General features: G+C 40.4%; 1 protein-coding gene across 7 annotated transcripts in view; it reads right to left on the bottom strand.

Moving 5' to 3' along the window:
- NAXD (NAD(P)HX dehydratase) overlaps window positions 1-16,124 on the bottom strand; it is a 50,431-nt gene that overhangs the window by 14,785 nt on the left and 19,522 nt on the right. For all 7 annotated transcript variants that reach the window (XM_056329655.1, XM_056329651.1, XM_056329653.1 and 4 more), the window contains one exon: window positions 11,487-11,595. In XM_056329655.1, coding sequence (XP_056185630.1) covers window positions 11,487-11,595 — 109 coding nt within the window. The remainder of the gene's footprint in view (window positions 1-11,486; window positions 11,596-16,124) is intronic.

Here is a 16,124-nt window from a genome sequence, read left to right as displayed (position 1 = left end):
TGTACTGCTTTGCCCCTGCTGTGTTAAGTTCATTAACGATTATGTTTAATTTGACTCACTTGGTTATAATAATATAAGGCTGTGGATCTAGCAACCACGTTTATGGGGTTTTTCTTTTATATAAATGAATGTTACACAGCCAACAGTCCAATTATTTTTGAACCATACTAAGCTCTTCTGATTAGATATCATATGACACCGAGCTCCACAGGTTACCAAGATATTACGTAAGAACACATTCAGATCATCCTCCCCCAATTTTTGAAGATAGAAATACCATTTACTGCAACTTTTTCTAACTGGTTTTAATTACAGTATTTTTGTACATTAGCAGCTTCACCAAAATACTTCAGTATACTTAAAATGATTACTGCTCCACTTTCCACTAATATGAACTACCAATTTATTCTAGTATGTCACCTTTAGTAAGCCAGGCTTTCATGACACTTAATCTTTTAAAACCAAAAAAAAATTTCCCCAACAGATTCCATAAGGATGTCTGAAGGAAGACACCAGATCTCAGAAATCCTTATCCTTCTAAACTTTTCTCTTAAAATGCATTATGAGCAATCCAGGGAACTCATTTTGCCATAGTTCTATTCCTGAAACTGTTAAGGTTTGACTGGTTGCCATTACTGTCTGGCCTCTTTTCATGTTTCCTCATAACTGCCACCTTGACTGGTTAGAATTTATCTTTTTGTCTCTATATGTATCTAACAGGCTAAATAAAAAATCCTGAAGATCATCGTCCACCAAAAGAATGCAACTGTAAGGAAAAAACAAAAGGTGGAAGTTACAAAGCATGGAAGTATAGGTACGGGTAAATAGCTTCTGGAAGGCTGGGTCACTGGAACACTCCAGAGAAATAAGGCATTTCTTGCTAATAACTTTGTGAGTTCCTACCTCTCCAGCACATCCTCCACAATCCTGAGCTATCTGACCTCTGCTCTAAAGAGAAATTTCATCTTGCTAAGTAAAACCTACTGGCCAAGCAACTTTTATTGTGTACTGAGTCTCTGAGGTATCAGTTTCTAATCTAACACACCAAGTGATCTTTGCTTTTTCTTTCTATCCTTATAAAACAAACAATCGGGATACAAAGTCCTTTGTGTTATTTAGGAAGCTCTTTTCTGATTTAACAAAACAAAACAAAAAACCCTTCCTACCCTAATCATTTTCCTTTCCTATTCCTTCCTTAAACCCAATCAGAAACTGCCTGGAGACAGACAAGGAACCTCAGAGAAGAAGTTCTGGGGAGGGAGCGGGTATTCTGGCAACCCTAATAAAGCAGTAACAGAGGTAAGAGAACCCCTGTATGACAGCCACCTGTTTGAAGGACACAACATACACTGGAGAACCTGTTTCCTACTGATTGTGGACCGGTCCCATCTCACCTGCTGCCATTTAATAAAGGTCAAATGATTCACCAGTGGACAGTAATTCATCCTATGTAGCTTAGACACTGCATTTAGGGTGGGATGAATCACCAACAGACATACCTGTTTCTCCTCAGCTATCATAAAGGGAGCAGAGACACTTTATTGTTTTATTTTTAGACACCAAGAATTAGGTGAGATGAAGCCCACTTTTAAATGCTCTATTACTGCAAATACTCTATTAAAAAAAAAAACCCAAACCAAACAAAAACCCCAACCAACGTGTCTAAGAGGTGTTTACAGCAATAATGGCAACATCCTCTCCTCTATGTAGGATATTTTTTTCCTGGAATCAAAAATCAATTTTCAGCTGAATCACTATCTCAATATTTGGCATGGACTTTCCTGGTTAACACTTGCAGCATACAGAAGAACGTTCACTGGTAATTGCACAATTAATACAGCTCAGACTAACTGCTTTCACACCAAAACCTATTTAATGGTTTCTGATAGGACTCTGTGTATGAATAGGAACCACCTGTTCAGTTTTATCCAACATAACAACTACTTATATGGGAAGGGATTTAGAAGACAATATCACCAATTGAAAATACTAAGAAATGTTACTAAGATAATCAAAACACCAACCACACAAGTGAACAGCAACACAGAGAGGTATCCAAGACATCACTCCTTTCCTTCAAACGGCATTTTGAACATTAAGGTTTTGGAGAGTCTAGCTCCAAGATATCCCAGTGGACTACCCTTCTGTGCACAGAATATATTATACTACAACAGCAGTGGTTCAGCTTGGTGCAGACCAAGGCAGGAGCACTTGCCTCACTCAATTCCTAAGCACTCGAGGGCATCCAGAAATGAAGGACTGGACGCTCAGAGCAGAGATGAGGAGGACAGAGTGACACACTGTTGCCATCCAACCTCATGACCCGTGGTCACACTGGTTAGCTAAGATACCAAAGACTGAAATTCGGATCCTTCCTCTGTGATATTCACAGCCAGGCCCAAATGTCAGTCTTCTGCCTTTCATGTAGACAGTCCTAATAATGGGGGTTTGGGCAGTCTCTTACTAGAGATATTCTACTTTCTATCAGTTCAGTAAATACTTGGTGGCTCTCTGAAACAGTAATTCTACAGCCCACAACATCTGGATGAGAAAAGGGAAACAAGTTCCAGCCTGCTGTGATTAAAATCTGTGATGATTAAGTGTATTACAAGACTGCAGAACTCATGCTAAAACAAACACGTAACAAGAGTTTCCTCTCCTAATAACTGAACACAAATGTTTTAAGTTTCTACCACAATTAAGCCAAAGAGGATATGACTTGGGATTCACACATCCCATGAAGTTGTTGTATGGTACAACCTCCCACAGAGTCATCATTTATTAGCAGCACAAAATACTTGACATTTAGGAATGCCCAAAACAGTATTTCAGTGACTGCAGTTTTTGGTGGAGATGGCTGACGGAAGAAGAGCCAGAGGTGGGGTAGAATTCACCTGAATCTACTACCTCTCTATTCCTGAAATACAATTTCCTGAAAAAATTCTGTTGTCTGCGTATCCAGAACTTGTATGCAAGCAACCTACTCAGTAAGAACTGTAAAAAAACCTTGTCACAGTAGAAACCAGTGGTCGGTCTGAATAAAGGTAACCCTTTAATTAGGAAAATTTACAAAGTAAGGGCAAAGAATGTATGTGTTTAATTCTTTTATTATCATGCAAGCTATTCCTTGAAATGCAATGCATTCATTTTGGTAGAAATCTCTGTTCTCTGTCCCAGCATGAGAATTTCAAAATAGGTTCCCAAAACCGAATTCCAAATGTTTTTTGAAAACCAAGCCCCAATACAACACCCCACCACACTGAAACCAAAACAACACACACATGAAATCAGAGTAATTCAGGCTGGAAAGACTGCAGGAGGAAGAAGCCTGAAGGAATGAATGGACAGGCTACTGCTGAAAGAGGGCACAGTAATGAGAGAAGTGTGGTAATACATCCATTTGATAGCCTGTGGCTGTGCTGTGCAACCCAATATTCACCCATACTGCACTAACACGGACATCCAGGACTCCTGCACACTTCCACAATTATTATGGAAAAATGGAATGGGCTGAGATGAGCCAGTGCAAGACACTGGCTGCAAAAAACAGCTAGTAGGCGAATGGGAGTAACATGAGGGAGGAATAAATTGCCACGGAGCTCCTAAGTATAATCAAAGGATATCTAATCAGCCATGGAAGTCTTCGTAGAGCAGCCACCCTGAGGCACCAGGAGCAGACAGCAAGTGAGGCACTCACAGTGAGCACCCACAGCCTCGAGTAAAACTCTGCAGTCAGTCTGGACTCCTCCACCCAAGTCCACGAGCCAACAACACCACACATATCTTATTTACTGTGCCTGCATACAAGCTGGTTCTCCATGGCTCCTTGGAAAAGACAGTTATGGACAGTTTTGCCCATACCTGACAGACACGCTTTCCAGCTTTTTTAATTAGATATGGATTGGCAGCAGAATGCCTGCAATGACTTTTAATAAATTATTAGTTGTATCACTGCTTGTGTCTTTCCTGATGAACTGGTTTAGCTACACAATAACTTTGGCATACGGTGTTCACAAAGGGAGGATTCAGGAAATTAGAGCCAGTAATTTTAATAAAAGATTGAATTTTAATGAAATAAACAGAAAACTAAAATAGCAGCATATATAAAGCAACATCTATCTTGCAACAGTAATTAATTTTCACCAAGGATGCACCACATTGTCATCTTTCTACCTTGCCAAGGAAACATACTGCAGGCAGTTTCCTTTACTGACACCAGCAACTAACTGCATTTCCTAGATCCCTCCAAGAGTCATGTCTTGGCCTACTCTTGGCAGAATTCCTTACCCATGTGCTCAAAAAAGTTCCAACATGCCATAATAATGGATGGCATTGACCATAATGATATCCAAAGATTTTAGCGAGCAGTATAACCTTGCCTTCAGCCCACTGAAAGTACACTCTACTGCAACCTGCAAATGCCAAGGATGTAATTACATACTCTGGTGTGGTAGAGATATGCAAATGTGCATAACTTGGCACTGGTTACATCTCCAACAACTTTAAATCATCAAAAAGGAGTGGCAGCCCTTTTTACAAAGAACCCTTTACTGAAAGTTAGGGTCTGAACCTGCTGTTGAAATACTACCTGTAACTGCTTTGTGTTTTCTGCATGGATGCTGCTCTCATCCAACAATCCTGACTCCATGGTTTTGTCTGGTACAGACAGATAAAAGGGAAGAAATAGCCCAAATTTCCCTGTAAATGCTGCAGCTGGAAGCACTTCTGCACACCCACCTCCCCAAGGTGCCCAGGAGGAACAAGTAAGTTCCACCCCAACACACTGCAAATCAATTCCTACAAACAGACACTGAAAGCCCTAGGAAGCATTTCTTCGTTCCTTGCTTCTAGTCTGGATAAATGCAGAGTTAGCAGGGACTCGGCTGCAATAGAGGTCAGGATGCAGCTCTGTGGTGGAGATGCTCTGAAAATGGGCTTGGCGTGCCGAACTTTGTAATTTTGCACAGCTAGAGGTAGACAAATATCCTGAACACAGGCTGTGCTCAAGGCTACAGTCAGGGTTGGTAGAGGAGAGAAGCTTCCCTAAATATAATCTATTTGACATAGGAGGTTTTGAAAAACATTAAAAATGGAATTTCACTGTTTGATATTCCTCACACTAGAGCCATATTTTCAGTAACTGGTTTGTTGGGTTTTTTTAAATTTACTCACTGCTGGAAATCTCCAGTCAGCTCTGAAACTTGCTTTCATTAGTTCCTACAAAATCATCCAAGAGCTCATTCTCCTTTCAAAACTCAGCAATATCAATCAAAAACTCTCTTTGTGGACAAGACTGATATAAATCACCTTTAACTAGCCTAATTGCCTGAGTTTTACTTTATACATCCTTGTGTGCATGACTATCACTAGCTCATTAATCACTCGAGTAAGCTGTCAAACCTCACATAAGAAATGACCGCTACTCCTACTACTTGAATGAAGAGTCACATAACAGGGATGAATATCCTTAAATAAACAGAGCACTCCTTTTCAGCTGTGCCCCCCAAACTCATGATCAACCAGACACCCCCTAAGAAATTACATGTATACACTTCCAATCCTAAACACATTCAAATCCAGTTTAAGCAATAATCCTGTTTAGTCCAATCCAAAGTAAAAAATCTAAATCAGAATAAAAGGCACAAAGTTTTCTCATGCTGTCTCATCCATTGAATGTTTGCATTCACAAAGCAAACTCTACAAGGTTTCCAATTTACGAATGTTAGATTTGGCTTAAGATATTCATGGTCAGCTGTTGGCATTTTATCTTACAATAATAAAAAAAATGAACTCTGGAATTTATCACTGTCAGTTTCTTTTCAGGGTTTCTAACTGAATGATGCTCAGGAAAGGCTGAAAAGGTACCCAGTTTCAGTGTTTTGCTTACAAATGCTTTTAAGTATCAAAATCAAGTTAAACAACAATATAAGCCTACACACAAACGGCAAATAAACATCCCACTTCACTGTGAATTACCTTCATCAAGATACATTACATATATTAGAAAATAAATTCTGCTTGCGAGGTGCATAAACCTGTATTTAAGGTCCTCTTAGCATATTTGCAAACACCGTTTTTTCTAATCAAGGCAGTTGCGAGGAAGCCACAGAATACCAACAGTTCCTAGCTCAACAAGAGGATCTCTCTGCCTTGAGCTGGCATTCCCAAGCTTTATCTGCACCATCACCACCATCACAGAGAAGTAACTGCATCCTATCCCAGCAACTGCCTCATCTTAGGTGAAGGCATCCACAAATTCTGACTCTCATCAGGCTGTCTGAAAGCCATGAGGCTTGGCTAGTAAAAGAGTAGTTTTTCACTGGATACTACTTGTGGTATACGCATCAATATTGGGGGCTGGGTGAGGGCTGAGAGAAATATAGTTTACATGCACATTCTCACAGTGGGTGCACATACATGCCCTCTGGTTTTTGCTTCTGTAGCATCACAGGCACGAGAGACCATCTACCTCACCTCCTCCTAGCTGAGAGACGAGAACAGAAAGCAGCATGTCCTACCTGCTACTTCAGTTCCCTACGAGCTGCTGAAGCCCCACAGCAAGAACCTTCAGAGGACTTTCCAGAGGGTATAAACAGGGCAGGAAGCAAACATACATGACACACTGAAGAACTGTTTCTGGTAAATAATTCCTCTGCTAACTTGAGCCAACATGAGCAGCGATTCCAAAGAGTAACACATCCTGTTGTTCATATTCTTACATGGCGGTAGGTACCACAGACAATGTTACTAATCTACTACTAATCTAATCTACAATACTACTAATGTTGCAACTGCAGCATTAGCCTGGGATGCTTCTCAGGTGTCTTGTATTTGGTACGAATGGAACCCAGAAGGCTGCTCAGATATCAACAGGAAAATGCTTCTCAAGGCGCACAGCGGCAGATTTTAGCTTTAACAGACTGCTATGACAACAAAAGGTGGCTCTGTTTTCTGTAGTCCTCTTGATCTTGCAAGCAACAGTACAGAGATAGTGTACTGAATCACCTGGTCCCACTCTCACAACTTATTAAGGCTGTGAAGTGTTGCCTAAATCCTGAAGGCATGAGGTTTGAAAGCAGGAAATTAATCCAACCAACCAAAAACAAACAGAAAAGCTGGTACCCCAGCTGAGGTGGAACTGAGAATCCATCTGAAAGAGAAAATCTCAATGGGCTCTCTCTGGGCACACTCAATGGAGTCACATGGATGTCACATCCATGACAACAGCCCAAACCTCTCCCACCCTTGGACAGATGCTAACTACAGCCGAGACATTTCCACACAACCTTAAGATGATGTCACTAGGGGTGGAAAATGAGATTTCTGAAATTTATATCCCAACAGACAGCAGAGATCTTCAAAGGCAAATGACTGGCTGAGGGTAGCATTGCAGGGCGAGGGGGTAGGGGGAAGAGAAACAACAACAGCAACAGGCAGAAATGGCAGCTAGGCAGGGTATCAGCCAAAAGAAGAACTCAGGCTGGTATTCAGGACATTTTCTTGGAGCTAAAACAAAGATTAAGGATTGAGCAATAGGAACAAGCATGCAGTTTGAGAACAGAGTCAATTTTACCATGTAATCTGTGTTACACAGAGCCATTCTTGCTATTAATCATTACCTCTCCTACAGGAGGGAAGCAAGCATGCTCTGCTGTAAACAGCAATCTAACTTTGCTGCTGCAAAACGAAACACAGCAAGACTGGAGTGGCAGAGTCCAGGATTTGGTGCTACCACTTCAGGGAGAGAGGCAAGGAACCCAGTGACAAGCAAAGGCAATTCCGACTTCAAAGTCTTACTTCAGGTTAAAGACAGGACTCTTCATATGGATGAATGCTTTTCTTTGTTTGATCCCGACAGTAACTACCATTCCACCAGCAATTCTGTATCAGCCCATTTGACTGCAAAGCCACTGGCGTACCCATTAAAGATTCACCAAACTCAGCAGCAGAAAATTTGACAGGAATATCACATTCATGCATGAAGGAATAGGGGAAAGGAGATGACAAGAGGCTGGAAACTGATAAAGAACATAGCTAAGCCTGTAACTGCCTAACTGCTAGGCAGCAGCAGAATGCAGAACATTCTGGAGCATTAGGTAGCATTGTCTCCTCTCCCAGAGGGCTATGCAAGGAATAGAATATTCTTTCCAAAGTCCTCTCAGGAGCTGCAGTCATCACACTGCAGGAGCGGAACTTGGTTCTCTCACAAACCTGAGGAACAGCCTTTGATAGCAGAGGCAGGAATTGCCGAACTTTCAAGCCTCAAGCTACAAGAAAAATCAGATCAGAGTAAGACCAGAAGTGCAAACATCCCTGGAACAGCTGAATGAAGAACACTGAGGTGGGTAGATATAATAGGGTCATAATACTGCTATTGTGTGAAAGAAGGAGAACATCCAACAGCTTTGGAAATACGCTGTTTCTAAGCACTGACTAAGGACAGCCATAGGGACTTTGGCTTTCCTTCCACATGGTAGCTAAACTCTTTCTCAACAGAATCTAAACTATCACCAGCAGCATACCAACTCAGGTGAACTCAGGGAGGTAACAGTACTGTCACCTCTGGCCAGAATCAATCACAGGCACTGAAAGGGAAAAACAGATGGCCTGAGGTTGCCTTCAAGGAAGCTGGCTGTGGTGGTCAAGTTCCACAGCAGGTGTGGTAACAGCATTTCAGAAGTCTGAAGTAGAATGGGGAGCAGAAATGCTTCAATCTGTACACTGCAGAGCTGAGAAGTGGAGCAGAAAAGTGTTTCAGTTGAAGAGAAATAGCTTGGACTGCTGATTTGCTCTGGAGTTAGAGGGTCTAACCAGGCCAAAACTAGGATTGCCACATGTGCATGGGATCCAGCTGCACAGCTATTAGGACACAATACATTTTTTCTTTAGGGGATTCTTCTGAAGCTGCAGCTCCTGGTCTTGCAAAACCCATGGCTAGAAAGCTCTGACAGCGCATCAGCCCTCACCCAGGCAACTGATGAACAGCATGTGAGGGTTTTGGTACAGATCCACACAAGTGGCATATGAGTGAAGGATATAACTTGTAGAGTGTCTGCGACAGCCAGAACCAGAATATCACAGGAAGCCAGTAAGCATGTATGTATTCCAAGAGTATCACTATCCTCTCAAGGAAACGATAAATAAATAAAAAAATAAAATATCAAAGGAAACTGATCACAAGGCATTTCTTTTCCATCAGACCATTGAAAGATGCTGACAATCCACAGTGTGCACACTGCAGGCATTAAGTGTAAGGGAGGCAGGTGACACAGTAAAGATGCTGAGGAAGCAAAGCATTCTTTGATCTGCAGAGGCAAGATGCACCATCTGGGCAACAAATACCCAGGCTATTCCACACTAAAATGCTGTCCATGGGCTGTATACCAGAAACTGCAGATTACTGCATTTGTATCTTTATTTCTCAATGCTCAGAAGACAGAAGCAGCCCAAACACATGACGGTTTGGACAAGAACATTCATTGGCAACATGCTGGCATAATACCAACAAGGACTGACATAAGAACAGCATCAGAGAGGTGACAGACCGCTATGGCTCAGCAATTCACTTGGGCAGTAGGAAGAAGAGGGGAAGCGCTCTCCCATTGTCACTGCCACTCCGATACAAAACCCTGACCAGAAAGCAGACACTAATCTACATCTCAGCCCTGTATTCATTTGACAGCATGCTGAGGTTAGCTTAAAGGGAAACCAGAAAATTAGATACCCAGCCAGACTCCTATAAAAGTTTAAAATAGCAACACTATCACCACTCGCTTTTTTTGTCTTGAGGGTGAAGAGTGATACAAAGCTTAAAATTCGCTGTTGAAGCAAGGAGACTCAGCCTTTCCTCAGCACAGAGAAGCACCAGTCTTCCTGAAGGAGGCAACCAGGGTTCACTTGTCCCCAATTACATGTTAAAAAAACAACACTGGGTAACTAATGAACACTTACATAATTACAGTGAAGACAAAGAACTTGAGCTTTAATGTGACTTGAAATTAATAAGGTCAGATCCACAGCTCGTATGAACACGGCCTGAGATTTTAGCATGAAGTAACTTCCAAATGCCTTGTCTTCATTGGCTGGGTTTGTTTCTTTAAGCTAGCTCACACAGGACTGCCAGGCTGAAGTAAAAGTATGCTTGTAATTCACTAAGAAAGCAAAATTATTTTTAGCAGTGATAAAAAAAAAAATTACAATCAAGGAATCTTCCAGTAACTTCTGTAAGATAAGCACATTGACAGATATTTATAAAACCCAGATAGAATTCTGATATAAAAGAAGCCTATGTTAGATACCGTTGATATTCTAAATGAAGTCTTACTTGTTTAAAGTTGTTTTCCTTTAGAAAAAACCCTATTAAAAAAAAAAATGGAAAAAAAAAAGAAAAATAATTGCCCAAATTTTTTTTCTGTAAAAAGGATTCTGAAAAAAATGTTTTTAAAAAAGAATAAAACATCCATTGAATTTTTCCATTCAGAACAGAATTTGATTTCTGGATCAGCTGTAATAAATTTATTTTTTCTTTCTTTCTGAATCCATGCTCTTTATTTGTTTTACACATCTGTATCGTAAACCAAACATTTTTTGGAAGCAGAAGGAGAAGTAAAGAAGCAAAGAGCTCCAAAAGCAGCTTCCTCTAACAAAAGCCTAGCAAAGCCACTCTCCATAGCTCTCAAGGTATCCCAAACACCTTGGATAGCATGGCCTCCAGTCTCTTGCCTCCTTTGTTTTGCAATTTCACTGTGTAACTGTCAACACTTCTGTAAATTATATTAATTCCACTTGTTTGTACCACTGATTAATTCAGTAATATTTCTCAGGGAAGGAAAAAAAAAAATCTTATAAAATTAGATTGACATTAGACTGAAAGATATACTTTGAACACACAAAGATGTGTTGAGAGTAATACAAGACATCATCTGGAACAGTGTAAGTACACGTTATTTAGAGAACAGAGCTATCTATGCTCCTGTTTACAGACCTTCACTAAAGCTTGAAGGAAAATAAATTACCTCTTCATCCAGAGGGGAAATTTGAAGCATTTGATAATTAAGAGTATTACTTCTCATTGCAAGGGGACATAGTCCCTGTTCTTTGGTACATCTCCTGATACAAATTGTCAAATATGGTTCCGAAAATTAGGAACTCAAATTCATATTTATGTTCTTACAGTAAAGGTGCCTTCCACCTAAGAATGCAAAGAGCCCTTTATCTGGAGATGTCAACATCTATTTCTTAATTAGCAACTTTCACAAAACAAAAGCAAAGCAAAACAACCATATGGGTACCTAAAATTCCGAGTGATGCTTACAGTTTAATAATGAAGACCATGACTAACAGCTGTAATTTTCAGTCAACGTTATTTTATTAAATTTGTTATTTAGAAACCCTATCAAAAACATTTGTGGAACCAGGTAAAAGGCAGGAAATTGGTTAATAAAATTCAACATAAAGACACAATAAAATACCAGTATACACATTACCTTAGCGTTCTCAAGTAGAACTTCATCTCTACCTAAGCCAGGTCCTATGACAACTGAGTGCAGTCGCGGTAACCACTTTTCCACCTCATGGACAGCATTGGGACTATCACTAAATGGAATTGGGAAAAAAAAGGCAAGTTTAAAAAGGCTTCATTTTAGTATTCTCAGAATCTGAGTTGAAGATGAAGACAGAAAGAGGTATTTCCTATCCTGAGTGTCAGGCAATTTTACCCTTCAAACTACCAAAACTCTGTAACCCCGGAAACATGGAATGGTTTGTCCAAATAGCTAAAATGAAACATTTCTCTCCATTCATTCCTTAAGGGATACCACATAAAAATGAGGAGGTAATTGCAAGTATCCACTATGGTTGTTACAATGTAGAAAAATAAAATCCAAGCAGGAAACCAACAATTCTTACAGTCTGTCACAATTCCCCATTTAATGCTTCTTTGCAGAGATTACACCTTGGAGAGAGATCCACTATCTCACAGGTATATACTGCGGCTTGCTGAAAACGATGCAAATATTTGTTACCCTGCATGGAAAAATGATAAATCTACTCATATACTTTTTTTGTCAGTTGCTTCACAAAAATTTTCTCCAGCTGAATTACTGCCAAAATGTCCCCTCTGCCCAAAAGGCAAAAGGAGAATCAAGCTATTCAGTAAGGCTTAAAAGCTTGCAATGCTTAAGATTTCTGTAGGACTCAGGTTTTGTCTACATTGGAAAAACGGTGACAAAATCCACTGCCAAATATAGCTGCCACAATACAGCATTCAGCCGCTGACCAGAACTGTTTATTTTGTTCTGATTAGTTTTGTTGTGTAAATAGGTCAGAATATTTTGAAAGCACTGCCCAACAAGGTAGGTTAATTCTTAATGACAGTACCAAGGGAAAATTTAGCCTCCCTCCCTCCCCACCTCCGACATAAGCGATGACAATAAATTAACATTTTAACTGAAGGATGGGGGAATAAAGCTCCCTGTAGGCTAAGCAAGGAGGTACTGTCTGACACTATTACTTAGAATATTTTGAGCTTGCAATACTTCAACAAAGCTCTATTATTACGGATGAAAGCCCTTGCATGTTTTTCATAACCAACAGCTGTACTGATGGGACACACCACTTGGGTACAAGTGTTTTGGTCGCGTCTGGCAGAATCAGCAAATTCCACAACAATTTCTGCAAGTGCCAGGCAGGAGCCCAGAGCTTTTGCAGCTGCACCGAGCGAGGCAGCCCGCTCAAGGCCGCAGGGATGCTGTGCCTCGCCTGGCCAAGGCCACCGACAATAGCTGCTTCAGAAATCCCTGGCTGCAGCAGTGCCGGCTCCCCAAAGGCGCCCCGTGCTGACACCACAAAACAGCTCTGTCAAAACAAGGCTGCTGCGTGGAAGCGATGACCCGCAGCAAGGGCAAGGGAGACAACGAACCACGTGAGGACACTGTTGTCCCTGAAGCAGTCCCCTGCTTAGCGAGCTGAAGTTGAATTTCCATTTGAACGATGCAGCTCCCTCCCATCTCCTCTCACTCGCAAGGAAACAGCAGTAGCTTGAGAACTGCCGCACAGCTTACCCTTTTTCCCCCCCCTGTATAACCACCTATCGGTTTATGATGTAGATACAGGCTGGCAATAAAAAATGATTCAATAAATACTTAAAGCACTATTAAAAAAAGCCAGTGCTTTTGTACATGGTAGGTTGGACATGTGAAAAACTGTCTGTGAACGAAACTCTAATAAAGTATCACCAATTCTGAATACAGACCACTTTTTTATTTACATGCTGAAACTGATTTTATCTCTAGAAAAGAAATATGGATGTCAAATAGATGTATTTCTCATATAAATCATATATATCTATATATCATATAGAAACAGGAATACTGCTATATATACAAGGATGTTTGAATGGATTGGGTTCAAAATACCTCCGGATAGTAGAAGCCAAATACATTAAATAAATGTTCCATTAAACATAAGCTAAGAATAGAGCCATAGATAGTACCATAATTGCTCTGCTCTTTTACAAATATCTCATGCTAATAATCTCAAGGTAGAAAGTATGCCAATTTATTTATATTCAGGGTTGAAAAAAGGTAATTTTGTCTCCAGCCCAACTGATAATGTGCACTCTTCAAAACAAAGCCATCTCCTGGGAAATGAACAGTCCAACATTAAACCACTCCTGCTCACTTTGCCTCTGGTAGTAATAAAAACCTACTGTAGAGCTTTTCATCTTCAAAGCATTTTACAAACATTACATTCACATAACTCCTTTGCAACTTCACATCAAGAAGCAACCCAAGGCACATGAAGGGCCAAGAGATTTAAAATGGTGATAATTACTATTACGTTGCAAAATCAGCTATAAAAACATGCTGTAAAATAACTGATGGGTTTTGATTCTTCATAAAGAAAGGAGAACGAACATGGCCTCAGAGAAGCACCATGCCAACTACACTTTAAGAGACTGGATGTTCATAACAGCTGTACTGATGCAGCTAAAGACACCTTACAAATAGCCTGTATCTACAGCTTCTCTGAAAGTGGAAGGGCTATCGTGTCATCTTACAGTTTATTCCCACACACAGACATCAAAGTCGTAGCATTTTAAAGCTGATAGGGTACAAATGATTCACATGCAACTTCCTTCAGGAAGGGGTGTCATACTGAATGTTCATGACCATGGGATTTAGCATGAAGACAGAAACTCTTCTAGCTCTTAACAGCTACAGTCTATACAGAACATTTAAACATGCCCCAAATAATTCTCTACGCTGAGGTCAGCAGTCCTCTGCACCCTCAGGCTTCAGAGCAGGTAACACTCAAGCTGCCTATCAAGCACAGTCCCTGGATCACGTAGTTCCTCACCAGTTGAAAAAGTTGTTGGGAAAGGCTAGCTGGCACAGGCCAAAATCCTTGCCAAGGATCATCTGGATAATTTGCCAGTACAGATAAGCATGTTCAGGTACCTGGGAATAAATATTCCTTGGCAGTGTTTAGTTTATTACTACAGAAAAAGCCAATGTGTATTCTTGTTTGCCTGTGGATCAGAACCAGACCAAAAAAAACCCAAAATAATTGGGAGGCATTAGCACAGAACAGGAGAGGTCCTCAGCTGTATGCTGTGTACTATGCTCACACAAGTAACGTTGTTACCTTCCTTTGTCCTTTCATGCCAATTTCTCCACCTGATTACTAACCTGATTTCAAACCTCTCCATTTAATTACCACCTCCACTGCCCAAGACATGCATGCACAACTGAAATTAGCACTGCATTTTTTAAAAGAAAGGATCTAGAAAGGTATTAGGCATGAAGAAGTCCCCTTGATGGTAAGAGATGCAATCTTCAGGCTCTGACAGAAAGGGATCAAGTAAGCAAGAACCAGTATTGCTTTTAGAGGTATAGAGCCATACGATATGTGACTTGGCTTTTTTCCAAATAGGAATCACAAATACAATACCCCTTCTCTAAAGCACAAAGCAATCCCTTGCGAGGCCGCAGGAAAACAGCATTTGAATTTCTGAAACGAACGCAAAAACCTTTGAGAGAGACTTTGATTAACTAAAGGTGAGGGATTTCCCAAAATAAAGCAAGATTTTTGGAAAGGTTATGGGGCAAGAGACTGAGAAACAGTCTGGCTTTCCCATAATTTGAAAATACAAACCATGGACATACACGACAGGGATAATCGGGGAAGCTGAATCCAAGCAGTAACACCTGTAAACATGGAGAGTGAACTACAGTACTGTTGTGCAGATGTGTGCAATTAAAGATTCTAGTGACAGACCACAGCTGTAGATTTGCAGGGAATGGACAGATCTTCAGACAGCTACTTAACTTCAAGCTAACCACTACGTTTTATGTGACATGTTATCAGATGCCATTCTGATGAAAATCTAGATTATGACAGCTCACTATTGTTCAATCAAGCAAGCAACCAACACCCCTTCAAACCCCAAAAGCTTTTTCAAAGTCTTAGCTTGTCTGCAAAGCAACCAATAAAAGTTCTGACTGCATACAGAAAAGAACTATCACAGGATAAACACGATTAATAAGGAAAACTGAAGGAGCTTCTGTAACTTGTCTCATATCTGTGAAATTTAGTAAGTAAGAAAGTGTTTTACACTACTGTCAACAATAATTCAATGAATTTTATATATTAGTCAAAGCAGATCTAAACAAATAAGCAAGCATACAGAGAGTCTCACAGGGGGCCACACTATGAAAAAGGACCCCACAGATGTTTACCTATCAGTTTCCTTTGGCTATTAGTGAGAAGCAGGGGAGAAAGGCAAAGTTTCACTCAGTGAAGGCTGAGAAGACTGTGATCCCTTCGAAAGACAGACACAACAGCTTTTATCATTTGCCTTCCTTGAAATCCCTGTGTAGACAGAGCCAATGTGTGGTGTTCAGCATTTTGTATGTTCACCTTTTTGCTCTTTTCTCCACCTCCAGAACATAGTGAGAAAAGTACTTTCCATGGCAAAATCTAGAATGATTCTTCAAATTAAACAGCACTGTGTCTCTCAAATGGTGAGGACAAGTTTTCTTTGTAAATTATTGGTAGCTTTAGGTAACTTCTGCCAAGTTAAAATCAATACACACAAAAAAAATCCTTATGTCTTGCCACCT

The sequence above is a fragment of the Falco biarmicus genome, chromosome 2 (genome assembly GCF_023638135.1).
Source record: "Falco biarmicus isolate bFalBia1 chromosome 2, bFalBia1.pri, whole genome shotgun sequence".
Taxonomy (NCBI): Eukaryota; Metazoa; Chordata; class Aves; order Falconiformes; family Falconidae; genus Falco; species Falco biarmicus.
Note: the sequence above shows the minus strand (reverse complement) of the source record. Positions and strands in the feature narration are given on the sequence as shown.